Genomic DNA, 21946 nt, shown 5'->3' with positions numbered 1-21946 from the left:
AAACCAGGTTGTATTTTCTGCTTGGATTCTCAATAAAACAAGCATGCAACTCCTAGAAAGACACATTTCAGTGGTAATAAGTCATTGTAATGGGCACACACTGATTATCACATTGTAGGAGCCAGGATAATAGAAGGAACTGTTCCAAATGTTTCAGCACCTGATACAGCACTAAGATTCATGTTCATACCTTGGCACTTTCATCCAGCCTTCAAGACGTAGACCGCTGCTTGGCTCCTTCAGCTGCAGACCAGGAGAATTCATTTTATCCCGGCAGAATGCTTCAGAGAAGTGCGTGGCATATTCTGCTGGCAGTCCACAAGTAGCTGGCAAGCAAGTTGAGCATTTTGGGTGACACATCACCTGGCATTCTGACAAAAGGACGGAGAAAAACTTCTGTTAAATGACAAAAAAAAAATCATGACACAGCTGCCTCAACTTCTAACACACAAACCCCAGCTTTTCCAAGAATCTCTTTCTACACTAAACCATCAGGTGTTTTCTAGTAGAATGTTTGCACCAACTAGTTTCAAAGTCTTCATACTTGGTCCTTTCTTCAGCTTTCACTGAAAATCTGTTCTAGACAGCTGATGCTTTTTCATTTTACCGTCCAGTTTCACTTTGTTTATGCACATGCTCTGCTCTTACCAAGACATTTAGATGCTTGCCGTCCAAAGTGCACAGTATCCAGACACACCGCACATTTTGTTGCTCTCATATTTAGCCCCACGTTAAAACGATGTGGGATATTATGATGCATTCGCTCTTTCAGGCGTCGGCTGTACTCTAGAAGGGACAAAATTTATTATCAAGATGAAAACTGTGATAGGGACAAAAATTAGAGTAGGTTTTTGCATTTGAAGGCCCAGGTAATAAAAAGTGACTGTGTATCTGTATCAAAGCCCTGCTGAGCATAGACATCATTTTCCTTTGCAATCTGCAAATCTTAAGCTACGTTACCACCTCAGTAAATTACCTTATACAGATGCACAGAATGTGCCACTTGAGAACAGACCATAGAATTGAAATGGCTAGTGTTTGGTGTAGCAAGATTATGTCAATCAAACCATCCAGAATTCAAGTCTCCACTCAGCTCCATTTCTTACAACGTGCTAAACTCATCTCTCAACTTTGCGTATAGCTAACAAACCCTTCAAACCTATACTGTTGTCATCAATACACAGCAGGCCTTCTTCATGCAGCCTTCATGCTAAACATCAGTGCCAGCATATCTTAAAGCGTACCTAAAATTCACTTAGTGGATCTGTACTGAGCACAGTCCATCCTACAAGGCATGGTCTTTTACTGATGAACATGATTCTCTTCCCTGCCTGTGACCTGGTCCATGGCTGGACCAGTTTGTGGATTCTGGCTTTCTCCAGCTAAAGGCTGGAGGTTTTAACTCCAAGTCTCTGGGCTCAACACTTGCTCTGGAATACTGGTTAACTAAGAACAATGAGCAGAGCCCTCAATCCTTTAATTTTTTCTGATGATCCTCTGCCCTCCATTCTCAAATGGAACGGTATCCCCTTTTTCTAGTTAATAGGATATCGATGTCATCTTTGACCTGATATCTTCCTTTTATGCCTAACCAAAGTCTTTTTCCCTTTACCAAAAGTCTTGATAGAAACCTTCTACTCAGCAGAACAAATCTGCAGTTTAGATAAGTAAATATGTTAACTGCTAAGCAACAAATACTTTTGATCAATGCAGAGAGCAGTACAGAAAACATAATCCTTTGAAAAAAACATGCTCTTAAAACAATCCATGCTAATAATTACTTTATTGCTGAAGTTTTCAGAAATAAATTGTATAATCCATTAGAGAATTTTAAACCGAAAACAAAAACAAAAGCAAAACTTATCATCTAATATTCCTATCCCAAAAAAAAATCTGGTTTTGAAATTTAAACAAGATAGCATTGAAATAGTTGACAGAAAAATAGTAACAGAAAAGTTCAACAAAGAACCTACCCTCTGGTGTGGAAGATTCCTTCCTGCGACTGGAGGGTGGAGCTAGCAAACTGATCGGAGTAGGCTGATGCTCTGGTGAGCGGACTATGGCAGACATGATGATCTGCTGCCTGGCTGTGGCTGGAGTAGATGGATGAGGGTGGTCTGATATTTTCCGATGAGCAGCTATAGACGAGATAAATGCCACTCATTAACATAACCAATACGTAACATTGCTTCATAGCAGTGGTTCTGTGTAACCATTCAGTGGTTACAACCTGCAGAAAAACAGTGTAGCCTTACTGCATCTTCACAGCAGTAGATAAGAATTAAACAATAGTAAGTTACTGCTATAGGGGCACACAATTAAAGGCATGTTTTCAGACCAAAACCATGTGTCTCCTTCCAGATTCACCTTTTCTGTTAACCCCTACCTTCTTCACGAGCAGATCTGAGTTCAATGCGTGTTTTCTGTAGAGCCTCCTCCAGCTCAGCAGAACGAGCCTTCTCCTTCTCCAGTGCCACTTTCAGCTCATTGTATTGCAGGGGAACCTGTGTGGGTAAAGAAGGGTCCTCTTTCCGCCGACTAAACAGGCCCTAGCAACAGAAACACACAGACAACTCCTAACTCCTAGTAAGAGATGGCTTAAACTAGGCAAAGTGAAACTAGCTAGTGGCAGTCCGGCCAGAGGGCCTAATGGTAATTCTAATATGTGTAAGGATGGATTTTTAGTTCATATTGGCACTGGAGAGAAAATGTTGAGATATGGATTACTTTAAAGAGGGACATACGTTACCTGTTAGTACTCACACCTTGAGTTTCCAAAAGCATCTAAACAGAGGATCTCAAAATATGTGGTTAAAATTAAAGTACTTAATTAAAAATGACAGAACGGCTTATGACAAAGATGCGACACAAGTCACATCATCTGACTATCAATCCTGTGCTGTAACTACAAGACAACCACTCTAGATACACAATATGTTCATACACACATACATACTTACCATTAAAAAAAAAAAAAAAGCATGGTTAAAATTCTGTATTCCTACAGCCTCACTGACATGTAGCTATTGGGTTGCAACCTAAATATTGTAGGCATAACAAAATACTGAAAAGCCACAAAGAACACATTGTGCCTAGTATAGTTTGCGTTCAGCGACCCAGAAGGCTCTTAAATGAGGACACATTTGTGTTACACAAAGAAAGATAAAACAAAATTATGAATCTACAGCACGGAACTAATCACAAAACCATCATTTAATTCCATGCCTCTCAAAACATTTTCACCCACCTTTTTCTTTTTTGCTGGCTGGTCCATCTTTGCCTGCAGGAAGTCAATGAGTTTGGTTTGCTGAGAAATAGTGCCCTCCATTTTCACTTTTTCATGGGAATAGAGAACCTGTGAACCACACACACGTAAGAAATTTCAGGTTAATAGAAGAAACAGATAACTCAATAGCAGAACAGAGCTAAAAAAAAATAGTATAAGTGTCATACAGAAAAAGTAGATCACAGGGAATACAGAGCCCTGCCCAGTGTTTCCTCACCCTCACCTGAATGTTTTCCAGCTGATATTCCAGATCACTTCTTTCAGTCTTCAGAAGATCTGCTCGATCGAGAGCCTCTTGCAGACCTTGAGTTAGGCGGAAGATGTGATTCTTCTGCAGATCCATTTGCTGCTGCAGCTTTGCCTGCTGTTAACAGGAAAACAAGGGCCAGTGTTTTGGTTTGCTTGTTTTTAAATAAAAGCTATTAAATGTTATCACTCCTTGTAAAATAAGCATCATTGCGGAACTTAAAAGTAAACACACAATTCTTTAAAAGATGGAAAAATCACAATATTCTCGAAGTTTTCCTTCCTTTCCTTTCAGAACACATTATGACTAAAGAAGCATTTCTGTGTAGTGTATTTACGTTAATTTGTAGCAATACCATTTCTTTCAACTGCATGTTCAAGTTATTTGCTTTTTTTAAGCATTTAAAATCTTGCCGTTGTTAATAAGACTGCAGAAACATGAAGAATTTCTGAATGCCATTTTCTCAAGCTCTCTATACGATCACCAGAAGCCATCTCACTACTCTGTAATAAAAAAAAAAATAAATCTTTCCTATAAACCAGGATAAACTCCTTCCTCTATAATCATATGAGATAAAGAAAAAACCATTAACACTCATATGTTATGAAGCAAGAGCCAGAAATTTCTCACTGTGATGCATACTGAGGTTTCTCAACTCTGGGATAACTTGTCAGTACCCCAAGTACCCCAGAAGGCTCTAATTGTCCTGTCTAATTGCCTGTAACCACCCTTCCCCTGAAATCCTCCTCTGCAGCCTCTTCCCGCCCTGCCCAGGTCTGGCTGCCTGCATTCAATGTCTCACTGATATGGTGCGAGTGTGTAACCTTGGATCAGACTTCTGTGACCCAAGCTAAATTATGGAAAAAGCTGTGAGAAGGCTCACCTGTGGCCTCCACCCATGCACCCCCAACACACTGGCTCCAGAGCTGGTTTTGAGCTATGGTCCTTGCACTTGGTCTGGTCAAAGCTTTGTTGTAAGAATGCTATGCCTGGGCACGGACCTTGCCTTGCAGACCTGACCTAGGATGTGCCTCATCACTGCAGGCTTCTGTAATGATCACCGGGCCACTGGCTGAGCCTGGTTACCTTCACCAAACCTGCTCTGCTCTTCTTGTTCAGGTACTGTGGGACTGTGCCTATGGGCTGCAAGGTCCCTGTCCTTGCCTGGCTTGCTGTCACCCTTGGCTCCCAGCACACCTTCCCTCGAGGAGCAGTTCACTTCTACTTCTCCCAGACATTGCTGCACAGTTTGGAAAGTTTTAAGTAAAAACAAAACCTCCAACGTTATTAATCTCCCCAGTTATGCAGAAGAAGGATGGATGTGTAACATTGCTAATCACACAATTTCCCCCCCCTCAAGAGGTGGAACCTTCTTCTGAAGTTATAACATGAATTTCCAAGGTTACCTCCTCCAGAAGCCTCTGCTTGAGCTCCCTTTCAGTCTCAAGTTTCTGTTGTAAACTGCGTGCATTCATCTCCAACATAGCATGCTTCTTCTCCAGGTCATTGAGCTAGGCAGGTAGGACAAATGCTCAGAATAACATTGAACACTAATTAATACAGTGTTCCACAATCTCAAAATCCAACTTCACCAAGCACACACTAAAGAAAAATGATACAATTATCCTTTACTTACTCTAAGGGTGAAAACCAACCAAACAACATTTTGGTATGCCATTGCTGAAATGCAGGTATCAAGTTAGCAAAGGACTTCACTGTACACTCCAGGCACTGTAGGCTTCTTTCTGCTTTAGTTTTTCTCAAAATAAAGTTCAAGGTCTTTGGCTTGAAGATAGAATTCTATTCTATGACCTCCAGTCTTTTTAATTTGCTCTAACATCTTGGAAAAGTTGTTCAAGACCACATTTCTAGAAGTAATATCTCTAGAAAAGTATCTAATCTAATTATGGAAGTCCAGGGTTGAAAATTACTTACCTTATCAGAAAGGCTCTCAGCTTTGAGTTTTTGTTCCTTTAGTGCTTGCTGGAGGGCTAGAATCTCTGCCTTGTGTTCTTTGACAGCTAGTTCTACCACCTGGCGAGATTCAGTAATACGCTGATCTGCTCTCACTCTGTATTAAAATGGAAAATAACGTTACCTAACTCTTTTCTGGGCTTGACCTCTTCCTAGCATGCAGTGGCATCAATAACTCTTTCAGGGGTTTGCCTCAAATTCAAGATGTTACTTTATAAAGCCAGACTGTTTGTTGCAACACTTTTATATTATATAACCCTGTTCCTGCCCCTGCTAGAACTACAACCTGAAAATTTCAAGACCCCACAGGAACAGTCAGGAGCAAAGACTATTTTTCCACATAATAAAGTAGAAGATAATAAATCAAGACATTTTATAAGTTACAATGATAAATACCACTCCCCATGCATTGCTCACTTGCAAAGAAACAAAAGGAACAATATCACTGGTGAACGACTATTAACTAATAAACCATTTTTAGAACTACCTCACAAGAATTTATATTTAGTTCCAACTCCCATATCCTATTCTAAATATATTTTTTGTACTAGCTTCTATAAAGCATTTTCATAAAAGTTAATAAAAGGAGGAGGAGGGGGGAGAGACCTGCTCTGTTTCTCAGTATCCAGCATCCTCTGCAACTCTCTAACTCGACATTCAAACTGGGACTTCTCATCCCCTAGAACACTTCTCCATGCTTCCCACTGACGCTCTTTCTCCAAGAGTTCATCATTCAGGGCCTCCAAGTCCATTACTTGCTCTTCCAGCATTGTACATGTTGTCTTCAAGGCCTCCATAGTCTAAAAATAAATCCTCCTATCAATTCTCACATCCCACATCCAGCGTGCACTTTAAGCTTCAGTCTTACCATTTAAATTACAGTACATGTAAATTGGCAGCAAACATAAGCTGGTAAATCACAACCCATTTATTTCAAGACTTCCATACATTCACTTGTGATTGCCGTTAATGTCAGTTCTATCTCATTATGAAAAGTTTGAAATTTCCAGGGTCATAAAATTAAAATGAATAATTCTAAGTTACAATATCTTCAGAGTGCAAAATTTCTAAATAAAATTGCATAAAAATACAATGGGAAATATCAAAAATTTCCATTCACTCAACTGCTCTGGGAAGGAAGGCTTAAATGAGAAATGGTTTAAGCCATTGCCCCTGGAAGCATATTCATTCCTTATAGGTTTCCAGATTTAAAAGAATTTTTTGCCTTTCAGACAGCTAGCTATCACGAACAGATTGTGATCCAGATTTATAAAGCCTTACTTGTTTTTGACTGGTAAGCTGCATTTCTCTCTCAGTGATCTCCCGACGGAGATGGTCAACTTCACTTCGCAATTGGACTACCTCATCATTGGCCCCTGAGGCCTCATCAAGTTGTTTGGACAGGAAGAAATTCTGATTGTTCAGTTCTGCATTGTCTTCACTGAGCTGGTTTAGCTGCTCTTCCAAATCTGTAATCACCTAGAAAGAAAAATAAATTAAATTGCATGTCAGTGAGTACAGTTTTTGAAAAAGTGTTCTCCTCTCACAGAACCATTTGTTGCCAAGCAAGGAGATAACCTGGCTTTTAAATTTTTTCAAATTTTAACAAAAGTAATATTGCAATGGTAGATTTTATGCACAGGAGTGTACTTCAATTAGGAATAGAGTTATATTTCATACAGAAAATGGCTGCTTTTGTTTGTTTGTTTGTTTAGAGTATAAGTATGCTGCAATGCAATTTATTATTTGAGAGCGAGCTGTCTCATCTAAAGCACTGGACTGGGAGTCAGGAGTTCTGGTTGTATTCTCAGATCTGCTGCTGACTTACACTGTGCCTCTGCCAAAGCACTTTACCTTTTTTTGCCTCAATCTCCCCTTAAGATAAGTGAGGCTGACACCTCTCACAGAGGCTTTTGAAGCATGATATTGAAGAAAACTGACCAAGAGGTGCAATGGAGGCAATACAATCTGATGAATCTGTCTAGCAATTGTTTATATTACTATATGTAACACTGTATGTAACCAGGAAAAGCACAAAAATTTTAAGAAATGTATTCTATCAAAGTAACAGCATTACGGATGGCAGCACAGGATATTTGAAGAAAGAAAAAAGTGTGGCAGCACAACATACTAACAGAAAATCAGTGAAAAGCAAAAACTCAACAAGGACAATAGCCTTGCCTTTAAGGAAATGGAAGTGTCCATTTGTTTGATACGAATAGCATTATACTGTATGCTTTAAACCATATTCCCCTTCAATTTAAAGTAAAAAATATGAACAACAGTGGGGCGTTTTCTCAGTCCCATTTGATTTTTATGAATGAAAGGCCATGAACACTGGATGGATGGACGAATACCTGTACCTCCTCCTAACTCAAAACCAATGTCATCACAACAGAAGAGAAAGGAACCTCAGTATAATCTTGAAGTCAGCTTAATAAAAAGAATTTCAGAAACTGGAAAGCTCTATAAAATTCCTATTCAACTCTTACAAATATGTTCCAGAGGCATTTTTGCCTAGATGTCAAAGTGAATAATGTAATTTGTTAAATGGGAAAAATTAAAATCCCAGAGCACAGTTGGCCACACATTCAAATTTAAACATTCCAATTTCCTATACAAGCCAAGGACTTAAATATCTAAAGCAGTAGAGCATAGAGCATACAGCTCTTCTCAGCTATCTGGAAAGATGACAACCATTTCTTTTTGAAGAATCTGTAACACATATATTGGCAGCCTTTTACCCATGCCTCTCCTAGATCTAAATTAACAGTATTTGATTTTTAAACTGTCAGCAGAAAAAGTCCAACTGACATTACTCCCTGCTGGATGAAGGGGAGTTCCTGCTACCCATATGTTTCGGGTCAAATGAAAATGATTCATACTCTAAAGCACAAGAGTGCACTCTTACTGCCCTATTCAAAATACATTTTATTCTGTATTATATGCGTCAAGTTTTCAAAGAACGCAGACTGTATCATAAGGATGTGTCAGTATCTATATTGCTGTAGGGATTAGACCTTATAAATGAATTACATAAACAAAAAAGAACAGAAGAACTTTTTTTTTTTACAGTTTTACCTGCCATCCTTACAGGTAACATCTGAGATTTCTATTAACTGCCAGATAAGATAATCTCTCTTTTTCTTCTACTTATTTTTATGTTTAATCACACCACATATCTAGGCAGTTTTAAGATATCTTTTACACATCCATGTTTTTTTCCACATATATTTTATATATTAATACAAGTACTTTCTATAAAACTTATTAAATGTTTTGAAATACAAGAAAGCAGAGATGGGGAAACACAAAATGGATACAGTGACATGCAGAGTTAATATGTCAAACTACTTAATTCATTTTTGTAAAACTGCCTGTATTTCAAGATGATTTTATCCCTTAGGGGCTGGAAGTTAAGCTCCAATTCACCTTTATTCTATGTTCTGAGACTTTGACTTCTTTCCCTGAATATAACTAAAATTAAACCAGACCATTTCAATTTCACTGTTACATTTCATCTAATAGGATATTTCTGGAAAACTTAAGACAAATAACAAAGCAGTTAAGAAAGAAGGGTTCTAGAAGAAGGAACGTGATCTCCTCTCTTGAATATTTTCCTAAGAGTATACTTATTGACAATTCCAAGATGGCTTGGCTTAAATTCCAAATATATTGTAACTTACATAATGTAATCTATACAAATTGATAGATTTTTATTTTCTTAAAGAGAGAACATTTGTTCTTCTCAGTACAATTTTCCTTTTTTCATGGGGAAATGGGAAATTTGTTGATAGCTTTGAAAAATTTGATTTATCTGCAGCTACGTATAACCCAACGGGGTTACAGAGTTTATAGATACCATAAAGCCTAAATAGCAGTAGGTAATACTGACACAGGTGTGATATGCCAGTCCTGGGAACCAAGAAGAAAGGAAACACGAATCAAAAAACCACTTTTGATAGGAAATGTTGCTTTAGGCATACATACATACAATCTACAGAATCCTGTACCTGAAAAGAGTTAATAACTTTAGGTATTTTTATTTTCAGTTAAGGAAATTCCCAGGCAAAAAAACCCAAACCAACCAACCAACCAACCCTGAACTATTCTGGAATTTAATTAGTAAGTACATTAAAGGAAAGTCTGTTAAAAAACCCCAAATCTATTATATCCTTTAGAAACTGATAATTACAAAAATCTTCACATTTAAAGTTTATAAAACAACCAAACACTTGAAAGCTTGGAAAAGCCATTCTAGACAATCTACGCAAGCCTTATCTTTGCCACTGTATCATCACTCACAGAGCAACTGAAATTTTCTCTTCAATCTATGCACATCTTCATCACAACTAACCCACAAAAGAGAGATATAATCTAGCTACACCACCCTAATCCTGGCAGATTGTTCACTACATGCCACATCTAAGCACACAAATTATCTTTATACTCATACAGAAGACTGTATCTCATTTTTAAATGCTACAGAGCAACCCAAGCATAACAGCTCTTTGGCAAAAGTGACCATATTCATCACAATTCCCTCCCCATTGCATAGTTGCAGAAAAGCAAAGTGTTTCTCTATTGTGAGATTGTGCAGATTCACAGCTATTATACCTGGCCCTACAAACTTCTCCAGGCATGGATCACAAATTAAGTATCATAGCAACAAGTAGTTCAGGGCCATGATGATTAGGTGTGTGTATCAGACACAATGTACAAAATTTAATCCATGTGCTCCACGTATCAAAACCACAGGCAAAAATAACGAGGGAAAGGAGAAAAGGAAACTGTTTTAGAATATACCAACTGCAGTCTGCAAACTTCTCCATAACCTTATTCCTTCATCAAGACATCTCACGCCAACAAACATGCAGGAAAATGCTAGGACACAGCATGGTTAACTGTTTCAGGATTCTATCAGCAGCATGTTATTTGGAGTTTAATGCAATTTTTCATACAAACTTATGTTTTTCATACAAATTCAGACCTTCCAGGCTAATGCGCAGTTTTACTCTCCATTTCCACTCCTCCCCATCCCCACTAATCTTTACTAGAAAGCTAGCTGTCAGAATAGGAAAAAAAGAAAAAGCTATCTCAGCCCAAAATTATTGTGAGGAGGAAACAAGAGCAGGCATCAGACTCACTTTAACTTAACCTACTCACATTTGGATCCGAGACACAAAGCTTTTCTAGCGGAGAAATACCAACCATTGTAATGGAGCAGAATACCAAGCCTCTTACTGAACGCAGCTGCAGATAGATACAGTCATATCTCTACCTCTTTGATCCATATACAACAATGAACTCCTCACTTGCTTCCCCTCTCCATAGTCAGAGAACATCTGTGACTTGAAACATACCTTACACAGAGATCTCAGTCTCCAAAAACTCATCATGGCTTAGCTTGAGGTACATTGCTCTCGTTAGTAACTGCAGAGTAGTAGGACATTGCAGAGACTGCATACCTCTCCTTCCCACACCAACCCTTTATTAAAACATATAGTCTCCTGTATTCTTCCATCCTAGTTCCCAGAAGACAAGCTGCCTCTACCAACCATGATCCTCATCCTCAAATGATGATGATGTCATCGTCCACGGTGAAGGTCCCATTAGCCTCTTTCACAGCAACACCTCATCAACACCATAGAAGTCTGACTTTTTGTCAGGCTACAAAACCTACAAAGCTCCATTTTTGCCTGTAACTGGCATCTGCCATCACATTTTCTGTGAAATGAGAATCAGGGATAACCCCCACATGCTCAACAACCAATTTTTTTTTTTTTTTTACTTTTTTTTTAAACAAATTTAACAAAGCCACATAAAAGTTTTTGCCTGGGTATTAGCCTTCTTACAGTGGGCAAGATCCCTTTACTGTGAAACATAATTTAGCATCAGAGTATAAAACATCTTCAGACAGAGTTTTGGAAGTTCTCAAGAACAAAGATTATTCTTATATGCCAACTCATTGAGCCAATGTGGAATCAGGATCTTAAAGTCAGCAGGACTTTATGCATGACTAAAATTATACACACGCCTAACAGGCTTGCAAATTTAATGCCTCAATATCTAGTCTCACAGACAAGTGCAGAATCAAGCCTGTGTTCCTATCCTTAAGATAGAAACACAATATGATGACAAAAGAACCTGAAGGAGGGGAGATAAACCTTGTTTTATTGAAGCAATCTTGAATAAATGGAAATGCAATATCCAATTAGCGTTAAGAAATGCCACTCTCCTTGCTAGAGCAAAAGCAACAGCCTGTACCTGAAAGAAGATTCAGATGGTGATTCCCTGGAATAGCAATAGTATGTTACTAAGCTGAGTGTAATTACTTTATAGGATTCTTTTCTTCTAAATATTTATAGACTTTACCACCCGCTTACTGAATGTTTTCTTTTTGGAACAATCTTACTATTATTTAGATAACTTAGTTGCCTTTTTAACTTCAAATGTGTCGATGATCTGACAACAAGCCATAATTAAGAGGCAGCTGGAAACAACTGACAAATATGTAAATTTTCCTATTTAAGAAAATGCCTTTTACTTCTAGATCATCTTCTGATTGTCTAGAAAATATTTTTAACATTCAAATGGATTATATTTTTGATAGAATAATTCTTTAAATGTAGAGAACTAGTACTTCTCCCTCAACAGATTTGCTGGATGAGCTATCATGGTGAGAAGATTTTGATAAAATATTGTTCTTCGTGTGTGCCCACATGCATCTGTGTGCGTGTACAGCGGGTACTACAATTTACAATTTTTATTGTAATTATGTATCCTATTACTTCTTGCATAATTGAGACACACAGAAAGCAAAAGCTAGCATTTTCTTTTTGACCCCCAACAGTAAGAGAGAGATGTCACAATATGAAACAATGCAGAGCTATTGGAGCAACTGAATATAAATTCACAAACAAGGCAGAAATTACGACCAACAACATAGCAATGGTCTCTATGTATGCACCTCAAAACGCAGCAAATTTAAAATGAACAAATAGGAGAACCTAAAAAAGGTCTGCTTGGTCAGAGACCTCAGCAAAAGGAAGACCAAGACTGCAATGAAGGTATGAGGAAAGCAGACAAACAATTGAGGTGTAAGCCTTCTCTACAATTGGAAGCTGTGAGCCTTGTGCAGCTAAAGAAACAGAAAAAATGCTAAAGAAAGTAGATTAAGTATTTTTATTTAACTTTTGAATACTAAAAAAGTACTGAAGTAATTCAATCTTCCCCCTGTCTAATCTTATTTTCATAATTCTTATGCTGTTTTGAGCTTCTCAATAAGATTAAATAAAAAATAATTCCATACCAAAGTTTGCTAGACTAGTTCAAGGAGTTTGTTTCAGCTTAAAAAAGATATCTTTTGAAAACTTGCTAAAAGAATAAACCCCCTCATCATGCTGCATAAGTAGCAGCATACTACAATTATTCCCTTGAAGTATTATCTTATTGTACATGGAGTATAAATTCTAATCACCTTTAAGTAGAATCACATGGTCACCGAAAAGCAAAGCCTGCATCATACTGGTCACAATCAGATACAAATGAGGTTGAAACACCTGGGGAAGACACCGTAATAAATGTTCCCTGATCCCTCACTGCCAACAGAAGATTGTTGTATATTTTCTCTCAGCGCTCCTCAGTAGACAGGATGGACAGCTAGAACTACTCATAATGCAGAACAAGAAAGTTTCTGTTCATGGTCAATTAAATTATACATGCATTCTCCTGGGCTGGAAAGAGAATGTATGATGAGCATGTATTATTCATTTAGGAACTATTTAATTAATTTCTTATTGATGAGGACATCTGATCCCACTTATCCCACTGAAGGGTCTTACAATGCACAACACTTTTAGAAATTCTTTTATGCAGAACCTTTGAAGCTGTCAACATTCTTGAAATGTTATGGGTCACTCTTCACTGCTGGAGATTGTTCACCACACTTACAGAGCCAAAGTGTTACTAGATGATGAGTTACGACCTCTGAAAGGCAACCTACTATGCAGTGAAAAGCAGCTACAAATTCTCCACAAATAGTTTTTGCCTGCATGGAGATCACATAAGCATTTTCATAGAAAGCTGTCTGTCTGTACGAAGGGCAAGACAGAACAAGATAGCTATGGATGTGAGATACATGATAGCACATATGGAGCTAAAGGATCAATCTAACAAAGAAGGGAACAAAAAGTAAAGTTTCTTGTGCAGGATTTCTTTTAGAGGTTAACACACTTTGGTAAGCTCTACTTCCTTGTCTCTTCATATCAGTATATTCTATGGATAGAAGAATCCCCTTGCTTAGTGCTAAAGAGCAACTGAGAAAAACAGAATAACTCTCATCCTGAAAAGATATTTTTAAAAGACAAAAACTTGTACAGCATGAAAACTTAAGTTTGAGGAAATCACTGGAAGCAGGGAAACAATCAAGATTAAAAAACCAGCACTTAAGCCCTGCTTACAGAGTGGGGTAAGGAGAAAAAGCCTAGAAAGACTGGCAATCAGTGCTGATTCAGAGGACTGTGGTCCTATTGTAATTCATGTCCTGGAAGACAGATGCTCTCCCCATCAAGCATCACAAGTCTGAAGACAGTGTTAATCTGCAAGAATCCCTATTGATTGAAAAGCACTCAGACATCTGTCCTGGATTGATGCAATGAATCTAAAAACATGTCAAAAGATCTGAAGCAATAGAAGTTGCAAATTAAGATCCTAGAGTCCTCTCTGCTCTCTGAGTAGATGACTACATGTCAATGTATTATTTGGAACCATAACATTTCTTGCCTCTTCAAACAGTGTTAAAATCCTCCTTAAAACCCAGAGTAGCATGAAGACTTTTCCACTCTGGCCTAGATCTACAATGCAGCTCAGGATTTGGACAGGTAGATCTTTTCTTCCTGTGAGCAGAAAAGATCTTCACCTACAATTATTTTTGGCAGCTGCTACACCATTCTTATTAGCTGCACTGCAATGAGATATTTTAATTTACTTTCTTCTCCAAAAAGAAGAATAGTGTCAATTTAATGATCAGACTAAAACCTCAAAATTGAGGTTTACCTGAAACCTAAAAGAAATCAAATCCAATCTGTCTAGCTCCTACTAACACCTTGAAGCCAGAAGTCCACATTAGGAACTAGTGTCATCAAGGATTAAATAAGTAAATTGTTTGTTTCCTTATCCTTAATTTCAAAATAATTCAATGATCTGTATTTAATACTCACTGTGCAGCTATTACGAAGGGCTTCAAATTTACGCTGGATTTCATCTCTATGTGCCTAAAGGAGGTAAGAAGTTAATCATCAATTTTTCATACAATAGAATTCGAATCCAACAGCTGTTGCTAAACAAACTGCAGAACAGTCTACCAGCAAGCAAAGTTTGGAAGGCAGATGCTGCAGGCTACGAAATCACTCTGTAGTGGCAAAGAACTGATTAGCAAAAGTCACATCCTACTTAATCAAAATACACTTACAGTCCCAATTCTGAACTACTTTAGAAAAATGTACAAACTTGAGAATTGAATTATGTAAAAGGTTCCATCTGAAATGGTCACCAGAAGACATGTCGATTCCGTGTTAAGTTTGTACATTCTTGACATTTAAATTTGACTTGGTTTTACTTCCACATCCAGATTGGTATTTCATATAAAATAAATACTGCATACAATTTAACACTTGCAAAGAAAAACTATAATGAAGTATTATGCAAGCTATCCCAAACAGCTCTGCCAATCTACATGAATCCTAGCATAAAGTACCAGTTAATCCTGAGCCTCTCTAAAAAGCAGTGATGAAACAGAACAATCAATTCTTTGGAAGACAGCATCCAAAGTATGGAAAAGTGCAAACATTTATTTTAAAGAATGCAGAATTGCATGCACCATTTTACCTCCTAATTTACAAGCAAAGCATGACAAAGCAAAAGTTCTTGTTTCAGCCTCATGGCCTCTCTCAAAATTCATCAAACTGATTTAACAAGTGTCTAATGTCATATGCTATCTGAAAACTTAACAAATGAAAGGTTAGTGCACTAGCACGTCCAGCCACCTTTCCTCATTCAGAACATTTTCCTTAGAGCCAAGAGACTAAACAGGAGGAAAAAAAGAAAAAAAAAAAACAACTGTTCAGCAGAAGTCCAATATGAGAGCTAAAAAGCTATCTTACCACAACAGGCAATGTGAAAAATAAAAAACGTATATTAAAAAAAATCCATAGCAGAAACACTCCCAAGCCCACCAAACTGGACTATCTTACAAAAGCTGGTCCAAAAGCACTACCATTTTGCCAAATTAACTGAAACAATAACTGAGTGAACACAGGTCATAAATATTCATCTGTTTTACTGGTGGTGTAGGGTGAAGATACCAAGCACACCGCCATCCCATTAGCAGTGATATTAGTTATGCAAAGCTTTCAGCTGGGAGAGGACTGCAGTTTTGAGCAAAAGAGAAACTGATGCCATGTTCTATTCAGTTATTCTTAAGCCTTGATGTTGCTGCTGTACTTTCCCAGCATGTACCCTCTTTAGAACAACTTTGAGTGAATGGTTCTCCCATTCATCTACCCACAGTATCAACATAATACAAGCACCTATCCCAGCTGAGCCCACCATCCCTTCCAAAAAATAGCAGTGGCAGAAATGTTCAGAACAGTTCTTTGATCAAATGCCACTGAGCAAGAGAATGCACACTTTCAACACTTCAACATAACTGGATTTGAAGGTCATTCAAGACTGCTGCTCAATGGGGGTTAGCTGGTTGCAGGTCATATACTTCTGCACTCTCCCCCTCCCCACTCTGCCCAGCCCTGGAAATCTTTTAGAAGGAAATATTTAGAATCAAGCAGTTTGAAAACATCTTTTTGTACTCAAGGGACAGCAACCAGCAGCATATAATTTAGAATTTCATTTACTGGGAGTGGGGGAGAAAAAAAAAGGGGGGGGGGGGGGGAATTGAACTTTTTTGCCTTTGTATCGTTCACACACCTCACTAGAGACAGCAAGACATATGTGACAATTTTTAATGAAATAAGCATTGAAATAAAATTATGTTCTAATAACAGTATTTTCCTAGGAATCTGGGGATTTTTTTCCCAAATAAGTATTCTCAAAGCATGATAACTGACAGAAGAAAAATCAATCATCAAAACATTTATGATCATCAAGTACTTTCAAACTCATGGGATATTATTTAAATGAGCAAATCACAGAGTAAAACCCTAACAAGAATAATTTCATACGCAACTTTGACCTCATTACAAAAGTAATAATGCTGTTACAATCACTCCATTTTGGCAGCAATGAACCACTACTAGGAAACATTTATACGGTTAAAGATAATAAGACATACAAAATTTGACATTTTAGCCATTCCTGCCTCTATCAACACAAGGCACAATTCATATCCTGTTCTGAAAATTAAAAATTAAATAGTATAAATTCATTTTAACCTCTTTATGAAACATGCACTCATAATTCTAATCTGTATACATAGCTCATAGTAAGAATTTTAGGGCTCACCGTGAGAGCTTGAATCTCTTCCTCTGCCTCAGCTGTAGTCTCCTCTAGTTCAGTTTTGGCTTCGCGGAGCTGATTCTCCAGGGCTGTTCGTGCAGCTTGTAGCCCAGTAATTTGAGATTCCCGTTCCTGGAGTGTCAGCTGCAATTCTGTCAACTGCCTTTTGAGTTCCAGCTTTTGTTCTTCATGCTCTAGACTAACCTGAAGAAAGAAAAAGTACCAAAGTACCATCCAAATATGAGTTAGTAAAAGAGAAAATATAGGCAATGTAATCTCATTTCAGACCTCAGTTTAAGATGCCATTGTCATGTCTATCACAAAACTCACATCTTGACAGATTGCCTAAATCACTGAGGAGTCAAGGATGCAGCTTTGTCTACTACCTAAAACCTACTGGTTTGCTTTGAAAAAGGTTAAAAGCAACCTGGCATTTTGAAACAACAAGGGTGCAAGAATAGTTTCAGCTGCGACTCCAATATCACATATCAAACGTTGATGTGAAAAGTGTAAAAGTTGAAGTAGTTTGTGATGAACTTTTGTTCACTGGAATTGAGAATCTTTATCTGAGAACTTTTAGGCATAAACATCAATACTAACCTTTACATGTATGTAAGCATCACATACATTTTGCAATTGACTTCCCTATTTCATTTTCCCTTCAGATTCTTTTTAAAGAAACCAAGCAGATCATCTGGCTCTAGGTTTATTTGAATGGCTTCTGTTGAAGGTTTTCTTGAGGCATACTCAGAGATAAATGGGTAAGAAATGAACAAGCAGCAGAGCAGATCTCAGTGCTCAAAATCAATTCCAAGCCTTAGAACCTTCTTCCCTAGCCCTAATGAATCTGTTTGTTCTGCTTCAGATGCCCAACAAGCCGGCCAGAAATCTTACACTGGTCCCAACCAACTTCTGGTCAAACAAGGACATGTGTTGGTTATCCAACCCTCTTAGCTAAAGGCAAGATTTCAGTCTTAGCTGAAAACTAGTGGAGTGAGACCGGAGAAGGTAAAAGAACATTTGAAGTGGATCTGAACTAGATGATAGAAAACTAAAAATGCAGCACAGCTCGCAAATATTTAAAAATGTGTATTTTCATATTACTGTTGGGTTTCCTTTCCAGAAAACATCTGAAAAATGTGCGTGAAGCAACAAGTCTCCTGTTTTCTTACTGCAATTCTGCTGTGTCCTCTATTCTGTAGACTCTAAGGCTATGGTTAAGCTGGTCATTGTACAAAGCCAAGCTTTTATTCTCTACCCCATAACAAGTCTAGCTGAACAACACTGTAAGGATATTGTACAAAAAACATAAATATGATTCTGAGAAAGCAAGATGATCTAAAAGCTCAGATTCGGTTTGGTCTAAGAATGACAAATCCTTAATACTTACTTTTATCTGCTTCAAATGAGCAATTTTAGATTTTTTTTTATTTTACTCCTAGGGGAAAAAAAAGTATTGCTAGACCAAACTAAATTACTAAAACCACTTAATTCTAGTTCTCACTACAATACTCAAAATGGGGACATTCAAGGAAGTTCGTTTGGAGGGATTTAAACCCAAGTTTTCACCTCTCGCAGCCTAGTCTCTAACTCCAGCAGGCGGTTCTTGTCAGTGTGATCTTGGTGACTCATCTTTTCCAATTGTTCTTCTAATTTTCGATTCTGGGCTTCTAACTTTCCAGCTTGTGTTTCCAAGTAGAACTTCTGTTGCCTGAGCTCTGAAATCATCTCCTCTTGGGCTTTCCTGATAGGAGAAAAGCACAAGCGACAAACCCAAAATGTCCTTAACATATGTCCTTTCACTGAGGTGAAATAAGGAAGAATATACTTCATGTTTCCTGTTAAGTAGAATAGTTAAGTTCATAGCTTAAATTCTACATCCCAAATAAAAAAAAAAAAAGAAAAAAAGAAAAAAGTCAACTCTCTTCCTGTCTGCAAAACATCCATGTACTAATGTATTCATCAACATACATACAGAGCACTAAAATTCCATGTTTGCAAGTTGCACGAAAAATTAATCTTCTACACGGTAATCTACAACAATATATAAGCTTCAGTTCATTCTTCTCATTTCACCAATTCCTTATTACCTGCTTTTCTACACAGCAAAAATAAATGCAAAGAGTAGTTGCTTTCACACAATGTATATTTCCATGACATAAGATAAACTCTATGGTTTAGGGTTTGGGGGGGTAGTGTGTTGTGGGTTGGGTTGTTTTGGTTTGGTTTTTAAGTTGTAATGGACCTAGAACTTGACCTACATTGAAGCAAAGCTTTGTTGTCTCTGATCAAAGTCTTAATCTACAAAGTGAACAAAAATAATTACTTGTGCTCATTAGAATTTTGAGAGCTGGCAATGATTAATTACTACCATAAGAATTTGAAATGGATACCCTCATAAAAAAAAAAAAACCCAAAACCAAATACAACAGGAAGAAAAGGTCTTTCTACATTATTTACAATTCCTGGAATCATTTTATCAAGCATTGGAAAATTCTGCCTCATAGTGTGCTTTCTACTTAGAAGTCTCATAAGCTCTACATATATTAATGAATTAATATTTTAAGAAGTTCACTGTGAGATAAGCTGTTATTAATCCTATCCCAGAGAAATTATGTGGGTTTCCAAGATCAAATAGGAAGACTTAACAAAACTAAAAATAGAACTTAAGTCTTCTGACTCACATTTCTGTGCATTGAACACAAAACCACTCTTTCACCCTTTCTCTTTTTTTTTTAATTTACCTCTACAGATTATTACCAGCCAGAACTGTCAAATGGTGTTATTTCACCTCCTGCTGTTTACTGGGCTATCTTCTCAGGAACCTGATAATCATTAGTTTCCTCAGATACTGGTGGAACAAAAGCTAGCAGAGTTCCCCTCTCCTCTGAAGGGTTTAATCACTAGTTCTCCTCTTCAAACATGCTCAGATTAGCTGTAGCTTTTGTGGATTCAAAATACAGTCCAACAACTGATTTATACATTTTCACCACAATTCACAAAGTAAGTACAAATTCATTAGCTAGCTGCATGCATAATACAGCAATTTTCTCTTAAAATGTTAATTCTGTACAATCTTATAACAATCCTGAAAAATTATGTTATTTGACAATATGTCTCTCAATAAGATATTCTAAGTTGTATGTTAAAACATCATTATTTTTTTTTTCTTGTTTTCTATGGATCTCCAGCCAAGTGTCCTGCTCTCAGAGGATGCATCTAGCTCAGCTAAGTTCTTACACCCAGTTCAGCACCAATGACTCTGACACTAGACCTTGCATATACTTCCCAGGTACATGTTGAGACAATACTACTGTTTTATTTCAGACTGAAGGTAAAGTTATGGCTTTTGCTGCCTCAACAAACTTCCTGAATGATTAACTGGAGGTCATCCGGAGCATAAAGCAACACAATTAAATTTCTCAGTTGTTTCTGTGAATATTTTTGGCTGCTCAGGATAAAATATCTTGCCAGATACTTGAAATACAACAAAAATTGGAGCCATTGCATATCTGGAGGCATAATCACCACTGAAAAGCTAAAAAACCAAAAAAACTCTTTGCCAAAATTTATCCTTGCTTGATTCTATTCAATTTTATAGGTGAATCTATCCAAGCACTTCCCACAGAGACACTACCTGACATTGTATCCAGCAGTTGTCCGACACTAAAAACCTTTCTGCAGACAGTCAAAGTTGATGAATCTCTTAACTCAGTTAGAGCATGTACTACCTTAGCCCTACCTTGCTGGACATATCAAACAATCCATGCTTTTTCCTATACTTAAAGTAGAATGCCTTTAAGTCATTTGTGAAGGAAAATCATCACTATAAAGGACAAGGAATCTCAGCTAAAATCCAAAGCAAAATAAAGTTCAGGCAGACAAAAAGATCTGACACAGAAGATTTCTTCTGTGTTTAATAAATAAGAATTCACAACAAGAGCAAATGCTGATTACACAGTGAATCAAAATGACATTAGATCTTGACTAGTAATATACCCAAAACCATTGAACTGACTATAACACAGGTCATCGATGAGAAGTAAGGAGAGGCTGAAGCTTTCTCAGGCAACACAGATACATGCTAGTGCTATCTGGATTAGGAAGAAAACAAAATTAATTGAAGCAGCATTCTGAAGCTGAAGCTGGGGTAGCTCCTACTTCACATTACTTCTGCCCTTTTCAGTAAAAAAAAATCTCATTCTTGCAATCGGCAGTTCAAAAATATAAAGAAAAACTCTTGGCTTAAAAATCTAGTTTTCTTACTTGTCTTCTCATCCATCAGGGCAAGATGGAATGTTTGTGAAAGAAAGGTGTTTAATGCTTTTGATTTCAACATCATGTAACTGTCACAGGAACCAAGGAAAATATAAACCTAATAGCAATGTGTATGTTCAAAAAAGGAATATATGCTTCTCCAGAGGTATTTTAGACATTAGAATTATTAGTATTCATTTAACATGTTTGGTAAACCTGCACAAAACACCAGCCTTAGGAAAGGCTCCAAAGTAAACATTGTATTACAAACCAATTTTCCTAGTCATGTTTGAGGAAACACAAAATACGCACTGAACCACAACTATTTGAAGAACAAGCCTATTTTTGCATCACTGAAAAACAAGCAGGGAGCACAGCAGGCCTGCAAAAAAGAACCACTTTTACATTAAGAGAACAGAACTTACTGAGAACTGTTCAGTAGTGACCAGTATGATAGCAGTTGCTATACTTACATGTTCCTCTGGGTAAAAAGGCTGCTATTTGCTGCCAGTTTATTGGCCTCAGACAATTCCACTATTCTCTGCTCCAGTGACCTAATCTTCGAATCCATTGCATTGATCATCTGAAACAGAGCAATGTGCCTTTGAGACTGCACAACAAAAGTGATTATAAAAACAATGTTTAAAAAAAGTCTGAACTTTTTCCTGAAA

At 37.4% G+C, this 21946-nt stretch overlaps 1 protein-coding gene across 10 annotated transcripts in view; it reads right to left on the bottom strand.

Annotated features, from left to right (window-relative positions):
* The window catches only part of CIT (citron rho-interacting serine/threonine kinase), a 73889-nt gene that overhangs the window by 13601 nt on the left and 38342 nt on the right, over positions 1–21946 (bottom strand). For 6 of the 10 annotated variants that reach the window (XM_075769799.1, XM_075769803.1, XM_075769801.1 and 3 more), the window contains exons 21-34: positions 21749–21858; positions 18588–18762; positions 17025–17222; positions 14729–14782; positions 6789–6986; positions 6114–6307; positions 5469–5604; positions 4940–5044; positions 3510–3650; positions 3248–3355; positions 2387–2549; positions 1974–2138; positions 649–786; positions 191–371 (exon numbers count right to left, since the gene is read on the bottom strand). In XM_075769799.1, coding sequence (XP_075625914.1) covers positions 191–371; positions 649–786; positions 1974–2138; positions 2387–2549; positions 3248–3355; positions 3510–3650; positions 4940–5044; positions 5469–5604; positions 6114–6307; positions 6789–6986; positions 14729–14782; positions 17025–17222; positions 18588–18762; positions 21749–21858 — 2066 coding nt within the window. The remainder of the gene's footprint in view (positions 1–190; positions 372–648; positions 787–1973; positions 2139–2386; positions 2550–3247; positions 3356–3509; positions 3651–4939; positions 5045–5468; positions 5605–6113; positions 6308–6788; positions 6987–14728; positions 14783–17024; positions 17223–18587; positions 18763–21748; positions 21859–21946) is intronic. The other 4 variants (XM_075769805.1, XM_075769807.1, XM_075769808.1 and 1 more) reach the window with 2 other exon arrangements.

This window comes from Balearica regulorum, chromosome 17, assembly GCF_011004875.1.
Source record: "Balearica regulorum gibbericeps isolate bBalReg1 chromosome 17, bBalReg1.pri, whole genome shotgun sequence".
Classification (NCBI taxonomy): domain Eukaryota; kingdom Metazoa; phylum Chordata; class Aves; order Gruiformes; family Gruidae; genus Balearica; species Balearica regulorum.
This window is presented reverse-complemented; position numbering and strand designations above follow the sequence as displayed.